The sequence below is a fragment of the Poromitra crassiceps genome, assembly GCF_964638095.1.
Source record: "Poromitra crassiceps genome assembly, chromosome: 11".
Lineage (NCBI taxonomy): Eukaryota > Metazoa > Chordata > Actinopteri > Beryciformes > Melamphaidae > Poromitra > Poromitra crassiceps.
The window spans coordinates 21,958,028-21,976,564 of record NC_139643.1 but is presented as its reverse complement, the minus strand read 5'-3'; the positions used below and the strand labels follow the sequence as shown (position 1 = coordinate 21,976,564).

Here is an 18,537-nt window from a genome sequence, read left to right as displayed (position 1 = left end):
GAACGTACAGTACAACGTACGTACTAGTTGCCCGTCGTGCCGGCTGTCATGTTTGCGATGTGTACAAGTAGTACAACCTTTTGGCCCCAACATAGGAGACCTGAGGTCGGTGCGTCGCTCCGCCTCTAGTTGCGGCTAGTCATTTCTAGTGTTTTCGGTGTGTCAGCCCTCGAAGGACGACACTTGACTGCGTCACAGTAACCTACATTTGGAAACAAATCTAGGCCGCCTTATCTTACTTACAGTGGGCCTATAACCTTACTCAATGGCTCTACACCTACAACGCAACCACCATTTCTCAGCTAGCTCTCTTTTTCTAACCTGCTTCTTATATTTAGGCTACACAATTCTCAACACACAATTGTCAGACTGACAGACTCCGAGTCATGTTAGTCGTCAGACTGACAGAGTCATGTTCGTCGTCAGACTGACAGACAGAGTCATGTTAGTCATCAGACTGACATGACAGACAGAGTCATGTTAGTTGTCAGACTGACAGACAGAGTCATGTTCGTCGTCAGACTGACAGACTCTGGGTGCCCAGATTGCAATTACTCTTGCTTTCTCTAACTGGCCTTATTTCTGAATTGCAGTGCATTTAAAATATTCCAAATGTTCTTGCATGAGGACCCTCTGGAACCGCCCGAAGGACCCTTGGCAGTCCCCAAACGGCACTTTGAGAACCACTGGAGTAGATGTGGAGAATGAAAGCGAGATTAGCAGTGGGGGAAGGGAGCCTCTATTAGCAGTGCTCAAGGACGCAGTGTGCTGTGAGCCCGACTGGCTGAGTGAGGTGTTGCAGGACGCAGTGTGCTGTGAGCCCGACTGGCTGAGGTGTTGCAGCAACGTGGATAAGAAGGAAAGGAGCAGGGGGGATGGGAGGAGGAGGGGGGATGGGAGGAGGAGGGGGGGATGGGAGGAGGAGGGGGGATGGGAGGAAGGACTGCTGACGCATTTAGGAGCTGGTGGAGTGGTGGCGGAGGGGGGCGAAGGGGGGCGCTGACGTCTGGACAGCCATGCAAATCTAGGAAACCAAGGAGATGGCCCTGGTTCAAAGTCTGTGTGCTGAACCGTGCTGATTTCTGGCAAAAGATTAAATGAAGCGTCAGGGAGGCTGAAACGACAAGTTTGCATTTCTTTCTTTACTGTTTGGCAGGACTCTTGTTCTCTGTGTTTCAGCTGTCCACGTATGTGGAGAGTTGAATCTTGATGGGGACATTTGGATGTAAACTGTCTCGCGCTCAGGCTAGCTTGTTGCCCCTAGCTGGTGTTTTTTGTTACTAATTTTACAGGATGTCTTCTTTGACCCTTTTTGTTTTGGTTTTCAATCATGTTGTTGCAGTAGCTATGTCACATGATTTATAACATGATAAAATTACTTTTTGCCCACCCAAAAGCTGTTCACATTATTCCACTTTAAAGGTATAGTATGCAACTATTTCATAAAAATAAAAAACGTTATATAATTATACAAAAGTTTCCCCTCAAAACGATCACTTCTGGCCCATATAATAGTGTGGCAGTGTGTTTGTGTTGAGAGACGCTGCGCCTTGTGTGTATTTTAGTGATAGGACATTGTTTTGCTGTGTTCTGTGTTTATGTGGTCGAGCGAGGCTGTGTTTATGTGGAGAGAGAGAGAGCGCGAGTAAACGAGCGAGCGAGCAAGTAAACCGTTCAAAAGCAGGGATTAAACCATGGGACCATGTTGGAAATAAGTGTTCGCACTTTCACATGTACATCCCTTGGATTTTCTTGTATTTGATATCCGTAATAAACTCAACTCAACTCAAACGTTATTTTCTGGTAGTTTCACAGTGGTTATGTTATTCACCTTATGTAGCCACGCCCATTTGACCCGGTTCTGTGGCCGTCCTACGACTTCCGGCTAAAAATAATAATAAAATAAAATAAAAAATGGCTGCGCTGCTCCAATATCATCTAACTCTGAATTAACTAATAATTTAGCCAATTGTATGTAACATACCAAATAAAAGCAAACGGCAATGTCTAAGAATGCAACGCCATGTAACTGGCTCGTTAAGTCTCGCATTCCAGGGAATTACGTTAACGTCTGCGGGTCTTTATTAACGTTAATGGCTCGCGCTGCCTCGGAGGAGAGAAAACCATCCAAAACTTTCTTTGTTGGAGTCCAGGTATGTTTTACAAGAAAGTGCTCGTCATTGTCGACGATAACGTTATCTGACCTGGCTAACAGTGGATACTCCGCTTGCTTGCTGTGTACCGAGCTCAAAGTAGTAGGGTAGTAGTAGTTTTACACCCTGCGCTGTCCACTACAAAAACGACTCTCTTCTTCATGACGTTCTTTCATATTTGGCGCCGCGACCGCCGGAAGTGTTAGACGGACCCGGAAGAATTTGGCCCACTGTAAGGTCTGAACATAAGGTGAATAAAGACACAAATAAATAAATACACACATACCTCCAATCCATCGAAATCTGAGGTCCAAACAGCTCAAAATCCCATCTGGGAAGGAGCTCTATTTCCTGATTTTCATCCACGCTGACTCCACTCTGCAGAGGGAACATCTTAGCGATGCTGTTGCGCTGTGAGTGATGTTACAGCCCCACGTGGACCTCTACACAATGTATCTGTCCCAATACGTCCCCGGCACAGCCGAACAAAATGTAAACAGCAGAAAACGTCTGACCATAAACACACTGCCACAGTATTTAGTGGGCTAAAATTGATGTTTTTCAGGGGAAACTTTTATATAAGGATAAAACTTTTTTTTTTAATAGTATACCTTTAAGAAGATAATAAAACAGCACTGGATCAAGCACATTTCATGCTGACAATTTGAAAAAGTGGGTTGCATAATGTGCATTTTGTTCCCATGATGATTCTATGCAACTCCATTCTATCACATTGCAGGTGGAGTTTTGTCTCTTGATCATGGCAAAGAGAAGATGTTTATGTCAGCTTTGATGATAAACTTTGCATTGCCTTCAATGCTGTCAGTTTGAAAAGATTTGCATGAGTCCTGACCTCTAGCTAGAAACATCAAGCAAAAATCACGAAATCAGGATAAAATGCCACCATTTATCGTTATTTTCCTACATTTCTATCTCAAACTCCTAATTCATACTTCTGGGTTCATAATGCTACAGCCCCAACTGTAAAGGCTCATGATAGCCTCAGTTTGTTTGAGCCTTTCTCTGCCTAAGTTTTTCCAGACTTAACTGGCATCAGTGTGTCGGCACCTGTGCAGGCAAAATGCACTGTGTGATATTGTCAAGATTATGGATGTGTTTCATCATCAAATGGCCATGAACATTGATTAATAGCCTATAGCTGAAAAGGCGAGTTCAGGGTCTCAAACTCCTCAAAGTATCCCACTGGACTGACAGAATTAGCTCCCTGAATTCAGCTGATTGATGAACACCTCACAAGAGGGGAAAGCATCCTTTTTTTTCATCTCTTTTTTCTTTTTTACATTTCAAAATGTTCTACACATTCTCTTGAAGCAGTTTTTCCTCATTTTTTTTTTTTTTTTTTTGCCAAAACAACTCTTTTTGTGTGTTAAAGCAGACAAACTGTACAATTAATTCCTTTAATATAAGCTGTGGTCAGAGCTGTGTAGATAGATAGATAGATAGATAGATAGATAGATAGATAGATAGATAGATAGATAGATAGATATATAGATAGATAGATAGATAGATAGATAGATAGATAGATAGATAGATAGATAGATAGATAGATAGATAGATAGATAGATAGATAGATAGATAGATATTCATGTTTTAGATATTATAGCCTAAGGAATAATAAAGTGTTGCATAGCAAACAACAGCCAGGAAAGAATCCATGAACTTTATTTATATAGTCAAATCTCAGTCATTTTTAACCTTCTTCCATCCTATTTTAAATGCGGTAAGTTTGGTAATTGGCATAAAGTTATACTACCAAGTAATTACTTCTTAGCTCTAGTGATCACATGAAAAACATTCAATAAGACGGATTCAAAATTCATAAGGGATTAGCTATTAAACTGTTAAAGAGCCATTGTGGTTGTAGAAGATTCAGACGTTCAGGCCTAAGGCCTGTGGTGCATAGGCCATACCATCTCAAATATTGACTTGCTTAACTGCACGTGGAATTGTGTCCAAGGTTTGGCCTGATAGAGCAAATAACCTCCTTCACCGCAACTGACAATTGTTGGAGGGGAAATTGGCAACAAATGGCCATTAAATATTAAGAATGTCCTGCATACCTTATAATGTTCTCAAAATCAACAGCTCTGCACAATGTCCTGCATATTTTATAATGATCTCTAAATCAACAGCTCTGCAGAATGTCCTGCATACTTTATAATGATCTCTAAATCAACAGCTCTGCAGAATGTCCTGCATACTTTATAATGATCTCTAAATCAACAGCTCTGCAGAATGTCCTGCATACTTTATAATGATCTCTATATCAACACCTCTGCAGAATGTCCTGCATACTTCATAATGTTCTCTAAATCAACAGCTCTGCAGAATGTCCTGCATACTTTATAATGTTCTCTAAATCAACAGCTCTGCAGAATGTCCTGCATACTTTATAATGTTCTCTAAATCAACAGCTCTGCAGAATGTCCTGCATACTTTATAATGATCTCTATATCAACAGCTCTGCAGAATGTCCTGCATACTTTATAATGTTCTCTAAATCAACAGCTCTGCAGAATGTCCTGCATACTTTATAATGATCTCTATATCAACAGCTCTGCAGAATGTCCTGCATACTTTATAATGATCTCTATATCAACAGCTCTGCAGAATGTCCTGCATACTTTATAATGTTCTCTAAATCAACAGCTCTGCAGAATGTCCTGCATACTTTATAGTGATCTCTATATCAACACCTCTGCAGAATGTCCTGCATACTTTATAATGTTCTCTAAATCAACACCTCTGCAGAATGTCCTGCATATTTTATAATGATCTCTAAATCAACAGCTCTGCAGAATGTCCTGCATACTTTATAATGTTCTCTAAATCAACAGCTCTGCAGAATGTCCTGCATACTTTATAGTGTTCTCTAAATCAACAGCTCTGCAGAATGTCCTGCATACTTTATAGTGTTCTCTAAATCAACAGCTCTGCAGAATGTCCTGCATACTTTATAATGATCTCTAAATCAACAGCTCTGCAGAATGTCCTGCATACTTTATAATGATCTCTATCAACAGCTCTGCAGAATGTCCTGCATACTTTATAATGTTCTCTAAATCAACAGCTGCATACTTTATAGTGTTCTCTAAATCAACAGCTCTGCAGAATGTCCTGCATACTTTATAATGATCTCTAAATCAACAGCTCTGCAGAATGTCCTGCATACTTTATAATGTTCTCTAAATCAACAGCTCTGCAGAATGTCCTGCATACTTTATAATGATCTCTATATCAACAGCTCTGCAGAATGTCCTGCATACTTTATAATGATCTCTAAATCAACAGCTCAGCAGAATGTCCTGCATACTTTATAATGATCTCTAAATCAACAGCTCTGCAGAATGTCCTGCATACTTTATAATGTTCTCTAAATCAACAGCTCTGCAGAATGTCCTGCATACTTTATAGTGTTCTCTAAATCAACAGCTCTGCAGAATGGCCTGCATACTTTATAATGTTCTCTAAATCAACAGCTCTGCAGAATGGCCTGCATACTTTATAATGTTGTCTAAATCAACAGCTCTGCCGAATGTCCTGCATACTTGTCTCCATCTTTGTTGCTAAGCGCTCATTGCAGTGGTGTCTCTGCAATTCCCAGAGATCATCTGTCAATCGTTCCAATACTGTGACGCCTTTTCAACTTAGTGATATTGATTTGATTTGAATCACCAGGAAAATAAATTGATGATAGACAGTAGTTTTCACAATACTATAAGAAATATTAATTTAAGCTTGGGTGCTAGATTCCCCTTAGGAGAGAATTCCAGCCATGGAAAATGACACTTGATCAGTGTTGGCATACAGTCACATCAACAAGCAGTGTTTCATCTAATCATATTTATTCAAGCCGAGTGGCATCTCAAACCACTCAGCTTCCCCCAATCCACTTCCATCAGCTGTTATTGAAGACAATTACATGTTGTTTTGCTGCAGCAGCTGGTTATATGAGAGAGTATTCTACATGTATGACTTCAGGCATTTTGATGGGCATAAAAACATGCAGAACTGAGACCAACAACATGGACAAAATATTCAGCTTGTCCTGTTATTGTGAAATGCATAGGATGGATATCATATCAGTTTGAATGATTGCCATATCATTCTTAATTGTTGTCACTAAAATCCCAATAATTAACATAAAACTGATTAGTTTGTTTTACTTCTTTGAGTAATACTTCAGTATTTTTCAATGCCTGCTGTTCATGGAAAACTGCTTGCACAGCAGACATTAAAACAGGAGGAGGTACTAATTCAACAGAAATGTGGAGAACATTGTTTACATAAATCATACGTTGCTTTGGGGGCGGGCAGATAATAAAACAACCCACAGGATTTGATGTCTGCGGTGTTGCTGACATACAAATTGCCTCTTTGAAAAGAAACAGGAAAAGCTTTTGATGTACTTCCTGTCAGTACAGTAGGTCAGAGGAGCATGAGTCAGACCTCCAGTCTGTGAGACGTTTTACCGACAACATGAATTCGTTTTGTTGTGTCTTTACTGCTATTCATTTCAAATAGATGGAATTACACTTTTTATGTAAATTTATATTGAACAATTATAGTTTCCATAATACTAATTGATTATCAAACAATGATTGTAATTATTCTTCTTTCATGAAAACATGAGATTTGTGCACATTTGTATGTCTTTGGACTTACTGATGATCTAATGATGATTTAAAACGAAATAAATCATTAAGTCCTGAAGTGTGAAAATAGTCAAATTTCATTTCGGGAACAAAAGTCATTCATGAAATATTACATTTTTATAATATAATAATAATACATTTTCGCAGGGTCGTTTGGATTCCCTTGCTAGAGTTCTCTTTCTGGCATTTGTGGTCCCATAACGTTTGATTGCACAAATGCACAAATAAACAATGAATGAAATCAATGAAAAATACTAAGAAGAACTCAAATATGGGAAATACATTTTTTCCACAGAAAGGATGGTTAGTTATGTGTTCCGGTAATTGTAGAAAAACAGGAAATGTATAGAACAGACTGATCAATCTGTCCTTGGAAACCTATACATTTCCCAGGAGACCGGTAAATCTGTAGCTACATTAGTTATTCAAATGTTGACATTTAGACCTGTAATTGTAATGTAAAGGTCTTTGCACACACAGTGCGTTTTTCTTTTTTTAATCCGTCATCTGAAAACACAGACGGGTCAAACGGCTCGCAAAAGGCTTCTGAGTGATGCGAAAAAGAAAATCTAACCTGCTGCAAAAACTTTAATGACGGACGAAAGTGACACAACATGAGGTCGTATTTATTTTAAAACGTGCGACAATTTCGGACAAAAAAGACAGAATTGATGTGTAAAAGCCTTAACTTTAATTGATCCACAGCATCTGATATCTTGTGTGAAAGATGAATGAAAAGACGGATACCGATTCCTAGTCCCCCCCCCCCCCTCCCCCCATGATGAAACCAATTAAACCCCTAAAACTGGAGCGCTTTCCTTCCTTTCTCACCTGGTTTGTCACCATAATCACAGAATGACCCCCGCTGCACGTGAAGCAGTTACCGGTGCAGCGTGAGAGTTTTCATCCGCCTTGGTAGCCTGGAGGTAAACAAACCCACTTCGCTCGATCACAGAGGTGAGTCATCTGGTGAGCAATGGTACTACTAGGGAAGGACGAGCTGGGGGGATTCTCAGACAGGGAGAGTCCAGCAGCGCTTTGACTGGGAAGCAGACATGAGCGCACCGGATAGAAATGCTCCGAGTGAATCCTGGCCTACGTCACCGCTGCCTGGGGGACAAGGAGAGCGAATGCCGTGTTACCTGAGCATCTGAACACCGCTAGCACGTGTTGGAAGGGAGACGCTGTTTACGACACAGGAGCTGCCTGAAGAAGGGTGGGGCACCTGGGTGCTGCTTTGTGTCTGACTATTCTTGGGAAGCGCTCAACTCTTGTGTGAGATCATCTCTTTGTCACTGTCAGCACTTCAGTGTCACCTGTGCACAGAAAAATAAAGTCAGCCTGCAACTATTCGTACAGTCGTCTGAGAGCTGTGTTTAGGAGCTAAGAGCCCCAACAAAAGCTGGTAGTTAACTGGTGGTTATGAGATGAGGTATTGGACTGAGGTGAGCAGTGTTATAAGATTGGGATTAACATACAGTCTGACCCTGTCCCGTCTGTGGATTATATCTACGGCTGCACCTGGACAGCTGGATGCTACGCTGAACCTTTAAAGGCCAGGCTCAGTCCAACAGGCCTTAACCCAGAAGACAACACAACCACAGACAAACTGAGACTTAACCCAGAAGACAAGACAACCACGGACAAGCTGAGACTTAACCCAGAAGACAAGACAACCACAGACAAGCTGGGACTTAACCCAGAAGACAAGACAACCACAAACAAACAGGCCTTAACCCAGAAGACAAGACAACCATGGACAAGCTGGGACTTAACCCAGAAGACAAGACAACCACAAACAAACAGAGACTTAACCCAGAAGACAAGACAACCACAAACCAGCAGGGCCTTAACCCAGAAGACAAGACAACCACGGACAAGCTGGGACTTAACCCAGAAGACAAGACAACCACAAACCAGCAGGGCCTTAACCCAGAAGACAAGACAACCACGAACAAGCTGGGACTTAACCAAGAAGACAAGACAACCACGGACAAGCTGGGACTTGCTGCCGTGGTCTTTTGTTTTCTTCCGGCACTGAAAAGACCAATGCTGTTTGAATGGCAGATGTAAATGAGTATTGATGTGATGTTTTCATCTCACGGCATGTTCAGGATCTTGTATTGCCTTGCCTTAAAGTCTCAAATCAACACTCCATTGTCCAATGTTGTAGCTTTTCATCACATGTGATCACACAGCACCTATTCTCACATGACAAATATTGACACAAACAGCCTCCGTAGACGACCTGGCTCTTTCAGAAGCATCATCTGTTGTTAGTTCAGGAGCCCTTGTATCAGCAGTGCTTTAAAGTATTAGTATGTCAAAGCAGCTGTGACAGGCACAGTCACATGCTGTCCCACCACCAGGTGGACTTGGCACTGCCAGCCTAGCTCTCTGCCCTGCATTACACTGGGCTGGCAGACAGGCTAAGAGATGGTAACACATTCTCATTCTCAATGGTCCTGTCTTCTTCTCAGGCCCTTGGCGTCACTTATTAACTAACAGGTGATGTTGGAGTTGAGACCACCTAAACCCAGACCGAGTCAAGACCAAGACCGGGGGGAAGGGGGGGGCGAGACCGAGACTTACGTTTGGAATGTGAATGTGAGATGGAACTTTGACCACGCTGGTCTTGAACTGGGGTCTCTCGCGTGAAAGGCAAGCGTCTTACACCTCCATCACCGCGGGCCCTACACCCTCAGCTTATTTGAATGTCACACTCGCGTGGCGTCGATTTCAGACGTTTCTTCACTATGACAAAAATTGCTACCTTTCACATCATTCCTGTTTAAAGCAAACCTGTTTAAAATGGGTACCTTTCACATCATTCCTGTTTGAAGCAAACCAGTTTGGCAAAGGAACTCTGTCCGTCACAATGATCCATGCTTCAACACACTATCAGGGAAAACATGACACGCATCAATGTGTTGACTATATACAGGAAGGGAAGACGCGTCATTTTGTGAGTTTCTGTTGTGCTTTGTGGTGTACAGTCTCATCATGTTGTGTTGAGGTCATGACTGGCGCAGGTACAACTCATACTCCCACTGAACTTTGAATGTCATTAGCTCATTTCTCAGAATTTCACACCTCAAAATCATCAGCTGAACTGTGACAAGGAGTCAAAAGTCTGTGACAGTTATGGCTGCGCCTGCAACTAACGATAATTCTCATTGTCGATTACAGTAATCGGTCGATTATTTTCTCAATTAATCAATTAATTGTTTGGTCTGTAAAATGTCAGAAAATGGTGACAAATGTTGATCAGTGTATGTCTTGTTATTCAGTTTATTGTCCTAGAGTAGTAAAGAAACCCGAAAATATTCACATTTAAGAAGCTGGAATCAGAGACTTGCGACTTCTTCTTTTTTAATTAATCAAACCGATAATCGATTATCAAAATAGATGGCCATTCATTTAACAGTTGACAACGAATGGATTCATCATTGCAGCTAGTGGCACTGTGAAGAGACGGAACATTCTTTCCGACATTGTTGTTCTTTAACCTTTATACAAGACATGAGGGTTTTGCTCAGCATGCCTGCTCTCATGAAGCAACGTCCTACTTTCGTTTCATACAGCTACATGTACACATGCTCACACCTGGGAGCCCACCAGCAGAACCACAGTCTGCTAGGTTGGCCACTGGAACAGCTGCGGGTTAAGTACCTTTGCAAGTTGATGCAAGTATAGTTGAAGGAAGAGAGATTGTTTCTCAGTATGTATCAATTGTGCCCAATGGTTTGAATCTCATTGATGATGTATGCATCCAGATTAGATCATATACGTTTTGGAATAAATGTATGTCTTTTCATATAACCATTCTAAGCAACATTTTTATCAATCGAAAAAATATATAATCAAATGTTTGGGCAGACCAATATCCATAGCGTCTCTGTTGCAGCCCTATTTTGTGATTTAGACTGATAATACAGCCGTATGTTTACATAAAAAAAAAATCTTGCCTATTCATAGCTTTCAAGGGGCGTTACGTGCTGCCGGGAACGCCCACCTGGCGGTCAAAAAAAAACTTGTTAATTCCACTGCCGCCGAGTCACTAGTTTCTCACGCTGTGTTTGTTCAGCCAAAATGCAACAGGTTGTGCTATCGGTTGCACTAACCGACGAGGAGACACGCCTGGCTTGTGCTTTTACAGAATGCCGTCGGAGAAAGAAAACTCAGACAGGAGGAGGTTATGGATTTGTGCGATTAGACGTGGTTCAGTCGCTGGGGAGGGCAAATGGCTACCATCAAAGTACACACGTCTTTGCGGCCAACATTTCATCAAAGGTAAGCTCAAGTAACGTTAACGGGGTATTTTAATCATTATTGTAACGTTACTTGAGCTTACCTTTGAGGAAATGTTGGCCGCAAAGACATGTGTACAAACGGCTGAACAAACACTGCGTGAGAAACTAGTCGACTTGGCTGGCAGCGAATGAACAAGTTTGTTTTTTGACCGCCAGGTGGGCGTTCCCGGCAGCACGTAACGCCCCTTGAAAGCTATGAATAGTGCATCTTAACTCAGGGATATGTGAGATTAGTTTGGTATGCAACAACATTGTGGTATATAAGGGAGAATGCTCATCCATTCCATACATTGAATTCTACTCTATTGTATTTGACGGCCAAGCATATATAGGCCAACAGCAGAAAAAGCAGTCATTGACGTGCAATAACCAGTTCTTTAAATAAATATTTTATTTGAAAATAAATACATTTTCTTAAAATAGAATCAATAACATTACAAAAGCTTTGGGGATGTGGGAAAGGGGAAGTAACCCAAATGAAGTATGTGTAATTTGGAACAAGGAGTACAATCTCACACGTTTATCTACCATCTTAAGACCAGTTCCCACAGAGTATTCTACTGTAAGACCAGTTCCCACAGAGTATTCTCCTGTAAGACCAGTTCCCACAGAGTATTCTACTGTGAGACCCGTTCCCACAGAGTATTCTACTGTACATTCTCAGCTGCTTTGTGGGAAAGTGGTGTCATCCCTCCCTCTTTCTTTAACATGCAGTCTACTTGGTCTTAAAGCTCCAGGCCCTTGGTACAGTCACATCTACACACTCGGTTTGTCAAATCAAATGTATGATATAATCTCTTTGTCGACACATCAAAATCAGCCATTGGTTACATTTACATCTGACAATGTTTGGAAAGTACCTTAAATGTACCTAGGTCAACTTCACCTCTAGTCTACAGTACGAAGATACAATACACAGGAAGGCTGCGCTTAATGATATAGCAGGAATCAGAGGCCACTATCTCACCAAGGCCAGAAGATGTGTTTAGATTTTAGCGTGTAACTTAAATCAGTGGTTCTCAACTGGTCTAGCCTCATGACCCACATTTGCCCTTAGTCATTGAGTCGCGACCCAAATTTCAGATTTTGTTTTAGGCCTATATGTTTTTTAAACAAGTTTAAACTGGTGATGCTCGCAGCTAGCGTGACATGTTTGGTACCAATGGATGTCTTAGGCCTTCTAGTTCCAGAGGAGACCATATCTGGCTTTAAAAATGAGCCTTCTACAAATACAGCAACTCTGAAAGACAGCAATGTTGGCTGTGGACACCGGCATCCTCAAGGAGTAGAAGAACTTTCTGTTTCATGCACACATCCACGACCCGCTCGAAACGGCCCCGCGACCCACTTTTGGGGTCCCGACCCAACCAGTTGAGAACCATTGACTTAAATCATCTGAGGCTGTTGCATTGTTTTCCGACTGCAGTGTGGCAGGCAGAAAGTCAAAAGCCGAGTGGGGAAACAAGCTGGCGGGTTTCTCTGCCGTTACAACGCGAGTGTGTTCCGGTAGCCCATTGTTTGAGGTGCTTAAGAGATGGCAGAGCTCCAGAGGGAGAGGGAGAGGGACCGGCCGAGTGGTATTGGAACAGATTAACACAGTGCACCAGCTAGCTTGGCCGCGCGGCCTCCGGCCCCCCCTGACAGCTCCGCAAATAGCATTACAACTGCAGGAAGTTGTCCAGCTCTCCCTCAAGCCAGCCAGCCAGCCAGCCAGCCTGCAGCAGCAACGCAGCAACCTTGACAAAAACCTAATTACCAACTGCGCAAAAAAAAGAAAAAAAAAAGAAAGAAAGAAAAGAAAAATGCACCACGGAACATGTCCGTTTTATAATTATGAAGTGGTTGGAGAGTGCGCGAGCTGACCTCAATTAAGACAAGCGTGTGTGGACATGTAATTTTAAAAATCTAATCACCAGGAAACCAGCGGAGTAAGCTCATCTATGGAGATTGGAGAAAACAACAACTTTGCACGGCGGTGCTGCTCTGTTGGTCATCCTGCCGTAATGAAATCAATGTCCCAGCTTTAAAGAACGATTCAACACCGTGCTGCTGAGCGCTGTGTCCACACAATGTGGACAAACCAAACCAAGACCTCTGCTTTGCCCTGCCCTGTGTGGACTAGATGCCAGTACCAAGACCAGTAACCTTCAAGTTCTACCCATAGCAATAGAGTGGTGACTTCACCACCACAGACTGTATGGGCTGTAGACTTCACCACCACAGACTGTATGGGCTGTAGACTTCACCACCACAGACTGTATGGGTTGTAGACTTCACCACCACAGACTGTATGGGTTGTAGACTTCACCACCACAGACTGTATGGGTTGTAGACTTCACCACCACAGACTGTATGGGTTGACTTCAAAAAGGATTGCATGCAGGTACCGTTTGACTGGAGAAGTTTCAATACGGTACTGGGTTGGCTTCGGTCGATACCTTGACAGTATTGAGTACCGATACCCAGGCCTAGCATGGATGTACAGTATATTCCTCTGTCACCATATTATGACTCAACATCCGCTTTTGATGGACGCTTTCTTTGTTTGGCTTGTCTTGACCTCTGGTATATATATATATGTATGTATATACGGTATATATATATATATATATATATATATATATATATATATATATATATATATACCAGAGGTCAAGACAAGCCAAACAATATATATATACCGTATATATATATATATATATATATATATATATATATATATATATATATACCGTATATACATATATGGCAGACAGCTCCAGAGGTCAAGACAAGCCAAACAAAGAAAGCGTCCATCAAAAGCGGATGTTGACGTTTCTGTTTAAGTGTGTGTGTATATATATATATATATATATATATATATACATATATACACACATATATATACACACACACACACACACTTAAACAGTCCACAGTTATCTTGTTCCTTAAATAGTACTTTGCCCCTCCCCCTCCCTTCTCCCATGGAGACAAATTGCTGCTGTAGTAAGCAGTGACTCAGGCGTTTCTTGAACGTGTGAACAGTGGCCTTTCAGAGCGATATTCTGAGGATAAACGTTGCGTTTAGCCGACACTCTAAGCGATGGTTCAATCACAGTTAATTCAGTAGCAGGAGGAAACACAGGCGTAGTGGACTATGTGTCTATTCACATGAGCCGTCTACATTGAATAATGACAGATAGATTTCATCTGAGTCAGGTAAATGACACTGGACACTAAAAAAAAAGAAAATCAATGAAAATCAATATCCCAAGGTTTGTAGGGACCTTCCGAATCCGTTTTGAAGAGCCAGCCTTCAATACACAGAGTTTACCTATCTCTCTGAGATCCCTTCGTCCAGACGACCACCACCACTTATCAATTTAATTGGTCAAATGTCTGCTACTAGTTGAATGTGTCATCAGAGAGAAAACACATTGAGAGAAGATGCCGTGGCATCTAGCAGACCCAGCTGGATAGTCTTTTCAGGTTGTAAGTTTACAATCATCCCAAAGCCTTGGCACCGCAGGCACATGTGCTGAGGGCCAGATGGGGAAAGACAGAGCCCGTCCCAAAGACCAGCGATCTTATTGGCATCAGCTCAATGAGCAGAAACGTGGTGCTCTCTCTCTCTCTCTCTCTCTCTTTTTTGTCATTAGAAATTCTTCACAAACTCACAGGCAGGCCCGTGTGAAGGCCCACTAGACACTGTCAAATACACAGACACACAAACACCCAAACAGAACAGAGAGATTGTCTCCTCTCGCTGTGCTACTGTGGCCACTCAAGTCATTCTTTGGGGCGGCTGTCCAGTCCAAACAGGCCTAAACCAACCAGCGCTGTTCTTCTTTCCCGGCTTCACTTTTTGCTCAACAGCTAACCGTGCTAACAGCTAACCGTGCTCGGCTGCTGTTTGCACACAAAGTCCGATAAGAAGTCAAACTCGTTCTGTCCCAGGAAGAGCTCGGGCAGCTCCTGGATGCGATCCAGCCCGAGCTCCAGCACGAGCGACGTCAGCACCTCCTCGTCGATCAGGTCCATGTCCATGCCGTTGAGACCCTGCAACGGGCCGCCCATGTGCTGCATGCCCGAGAGCTGGCCGTGGGGTCCCACCCGGTACTGCGCGCCGTTGGCCAGGTGGTGGCCGTTGGCGGAGGCCAGCGGGTGTCCGTGGTACTGCGTGTTGAGTTTCTGCAGGTGCATGCTGGCCATCAGCTGCTGGGAGGTGAGGCCTCCCGGGAGGTACTGCTGCCCATGCTGCTGCTGCTGCTGCTGGGGGTGCTGCTGCTGCTGCTGCTGCTGGGGGTGCATGTGGTGGTGCTGCTGCTGCTGCTGCGGCTGGCCGTTGTACATCATGTTCCCGGACATCATCTGGTGGTGGTGGGGGTGGTGGTGGCTGGCCATGGGAGCTCCTCCGTTCACCTGGCCGGCCATCCCTCCCCCGGGGCCCACCATTCTCTGCCGCATGGCCGCCTCCATGTTGGTCTGGGGGTTGCGGGCGTAGTGCATGACCTGGCCGTTGGGCAGGGCGCGCAGGCCGGGCTGGCCGCTGTGCTGCTGCTGCTGCTGCTGCTGCTGCGGAGGCCCGTTCATGGCCATCCTGAAGCCGGCGTGGCTCATGGGCATCATCATGTGTTCGGCCATGTTGGGTGCTGGTTCTGCCGGGCCTGCGCGGGGGCGAAAACATGCGCCTGTTAGTTCACACTCACCAATCAGTGGGGGGGGGGGGGGCAAGTTTCTTTGTTGCATCGAAATGTGTGACCACGGAGATGTGTGAGCGCATTGTGCTTCTCACGGGGGAAAGAATCAATGAGTTCACCGTTTGTGACAGCAGCTGTCAGAATGAGTGACCACACTGTGCTGTACTGTAGCCTCTGCGCTCACACATTTCAGTGACACACTGTATATTTGGTGACCCATCAGATGATCTGACCTGCCCTGATATTCCTACCCTGATCCCAACCCTCTCACTCCTGATGCCGAAACACATAACCAACCAAAGAAAACACTGCTAGTGCTAGGTCACAGAATCTGATGCTTTCCACTAGTGCATACAATGTCCATCTGGGTGAAGATAGTAGCCAGCCGGGGGGGATAACTGACGTCACATGCCAATTTGCATATCAGTATAACCCGCTCGCAGTGGAGGGAGGGGGGCTACACTGTGTTTGGGAAGCACTGTGATCATTAGACCTCTCTCTGGATGACAAGCAAAGAGAGAAAACTGGCATCAGCCGTACCAAATGATTGCCAAATGCTTTGGGATTCAACACATTAACATTGTCAGGAAGAGTCAACATGGTGGAGACTGAGGCAGAAACACAGGAGCCTAGCTTCGCTCATAACGGGCGCAGAGCTACTTCGTAGAAACAACGAAGTGGAATTCACTTTAACACATTCTAATACATTGGGTTGACAATAGGGTAGAATGTGTAGTTTCTTCTTACTCGACATTTTCACAACACGTGTCAGCTCCGTGTGCTTGTCATTTGAACGAACATTTGTTTCACTCGGCATCCCGGGTTGAATCGGAGTTTGCCGTGTGAACACAGCACGGTAGTGGCGGTTGGCTTGTCCATAGCACGCTATTGCAATACTGCAGTTATTGTGACAGTACGATATAGTTGCCATGTTTTCATGTCCGGTCATCCGGCTGACAGCTGGCGCTTATGGAAAACCCTTAATACAGTGTGGTCCCCCGGACCACAATTTTACAGTCTGACTCTGAACAGGTTTCCAACAAGCACAATTTGAGACAATCAATGAACATGTCTATGAGACCTTCCACTTTCCTGGCTGTCACCTCTCCCGAGAAGTAGCCATGGCTATGGTGTCTCGGATCTGTTCTCTCCTCCACAGTCTTTTTTTCTTGTATTATTCGGATGGTTTCATGACACACATATTAGTGGCCTATCCCAAATGTAAAATGTCCGAAATTAGGCTACACCATCATGAGAGAAGCACCACTCCGCTGCAAATGACGCTGGCGAGGCGCACAGCCTTTTACCCTTGTCCAAAAAGGACGCAAAGCAGCGGAGCGCTGCGCTTTGCCACACACCTTTCCTCATTCAAACACACAATCATACAACAGCTTCTCCCCATACACGACCCCATAGCATAGATGATGGCAAATTACAAAGCAAATTTGCTGTCAACGTGAGACCTGCTGCGAGTTGAATTATAGCGATCTAAACGGAATGATATAGGCTAAACACATCGAGAACAACGAGCGAGCAATGAATGAATGAATGAACGAACGAACGAACGAACGTCTGCCTGCTTCTCTGGCTCTGTCCGACTTGGACAACAAAGGCATTCCGGGGGTATTCTGTTTTCCCTTTCCCCCTAAAATGAACTCCGCTGCCCCCTGGCCGCTTGTAGGCTACTATCAATTCAAACATCCAAACATTTTTTACGATTAAAAATAAAAAGCAGCGACACTATTTAGCCTAAAACACCCTTTAATATTCTGCTGTTGTGTTACAATTAGGCCGATACCCTATCATATATAATGCTTTAGGATTCAACACATTGTAGGAGAAGAATCATAATATGGCGTTATTATTACAAACCTATATTTATTATATCCTCGCCGTGCAGCCTATGGGGCTGTTTTGCATAATTTGACGCGATAAAACAGACTAGGCAATAACGCCTGGAGTCAACAAAAGTGCCAAGGTGAAAATTACATTACATTTCTTTCTCGCATATGCGTCGCTGCCTGTATAACGTATTAGATCAGCCCTAAATCATGTAAAGGAAAAGTACACAGACATAGCAGTGGGAACGCTCCCAATGCCTATAGCGTTACTTTGCTTGCTAAAATGAGAAACAGAAGACGACACCTACCCGAATTTACTTATTTATAATCCGTTGTTGAGAGAAGTTGGAGCTGGATCAGGACACCGCGGGCTCTTCCAGCTGATGCTCCCCGGCTACATGCAGCCCAGCAGCGGATCAAAACTCTGCGGCGTCCTCGGCAAGTCAGAGGAGTTTGTTTTCTGGGTCAACTCCGGGATTATATACATCTATAAAGCAGGGGAGGGAGAGGGAGAGAGAGAAAGAGAGAGGGACAGAGAGAGAGAGAGGTGGAGCTACAGTCCGCTCCTCTGTCTCCTTTGTTGCCATTGGTCCTTCCCTCTTAATCACTGTGCAAAGAGAAATTCAGTAACTAACCACCTCCACTGATCCACTGGAGCAGCACAGGCCAAACTGCAGTGCAGGCTGCAGGCTGTATGAGACTGCTACTGCTTCTCCAACATGTAGGCTAAAGGTTCTCTATGCAGTGGTTCTCAAACTTTCCCATGTTAAGGACCCCTAAAACTCACAAATTAGACCCCGGACGGACCCCCCATCTGATAAGATTGTTGCTTTTAGATGTTTTGTTCCAAAAAGTGTATGAAACCCATGACC

At 43.7% G+C, this 18,537-nt stretch overlaps 1 protein-coding gene across 1 annotated transcript; it reads right to left on the bottom strand.

The window, feature by feature from the left end:
* Nucleotides 1–14,305: 14,305 nt before the first annotated feature.
* On the bottom strand, nucleotides 14,306–18,099 carry LOC310785187 (cbp/p300-interacting transactivator 3-like). The gene is made up of 2 exons (XM_083646178.1): nucleotides 17,974–18,099; nucleotides 14,306–15,791 (listed from the first exon to the last, which is right to left on the bottom strand). The coding sequence occupies exon 2, from the start codon at nucleotides 15,766–15,768 to the stop codon at nucleotides 15,010–15,012; it is 759 nt and encodes a 252-aa protein (XP_083502304.1). The 5' UTR covers nucleotides 15,769–15,791; nucleotides 17,974–18,099; the 3' UTR covers nucleotides 14,306–15,009.
* Nucleotides 18,100–18,537: the final 438 nt, after the last annotated feature.

Bases quoted from the DNA above. Each gene is read 5' to 3' on its own strand.
- LOC310785187 (XM_083646178.1), bottom strand. From the start codon at position 15,768: ATGGCCGAACACATGATGATGCCCATGAGCCACGCCGGCTTCAGGATG.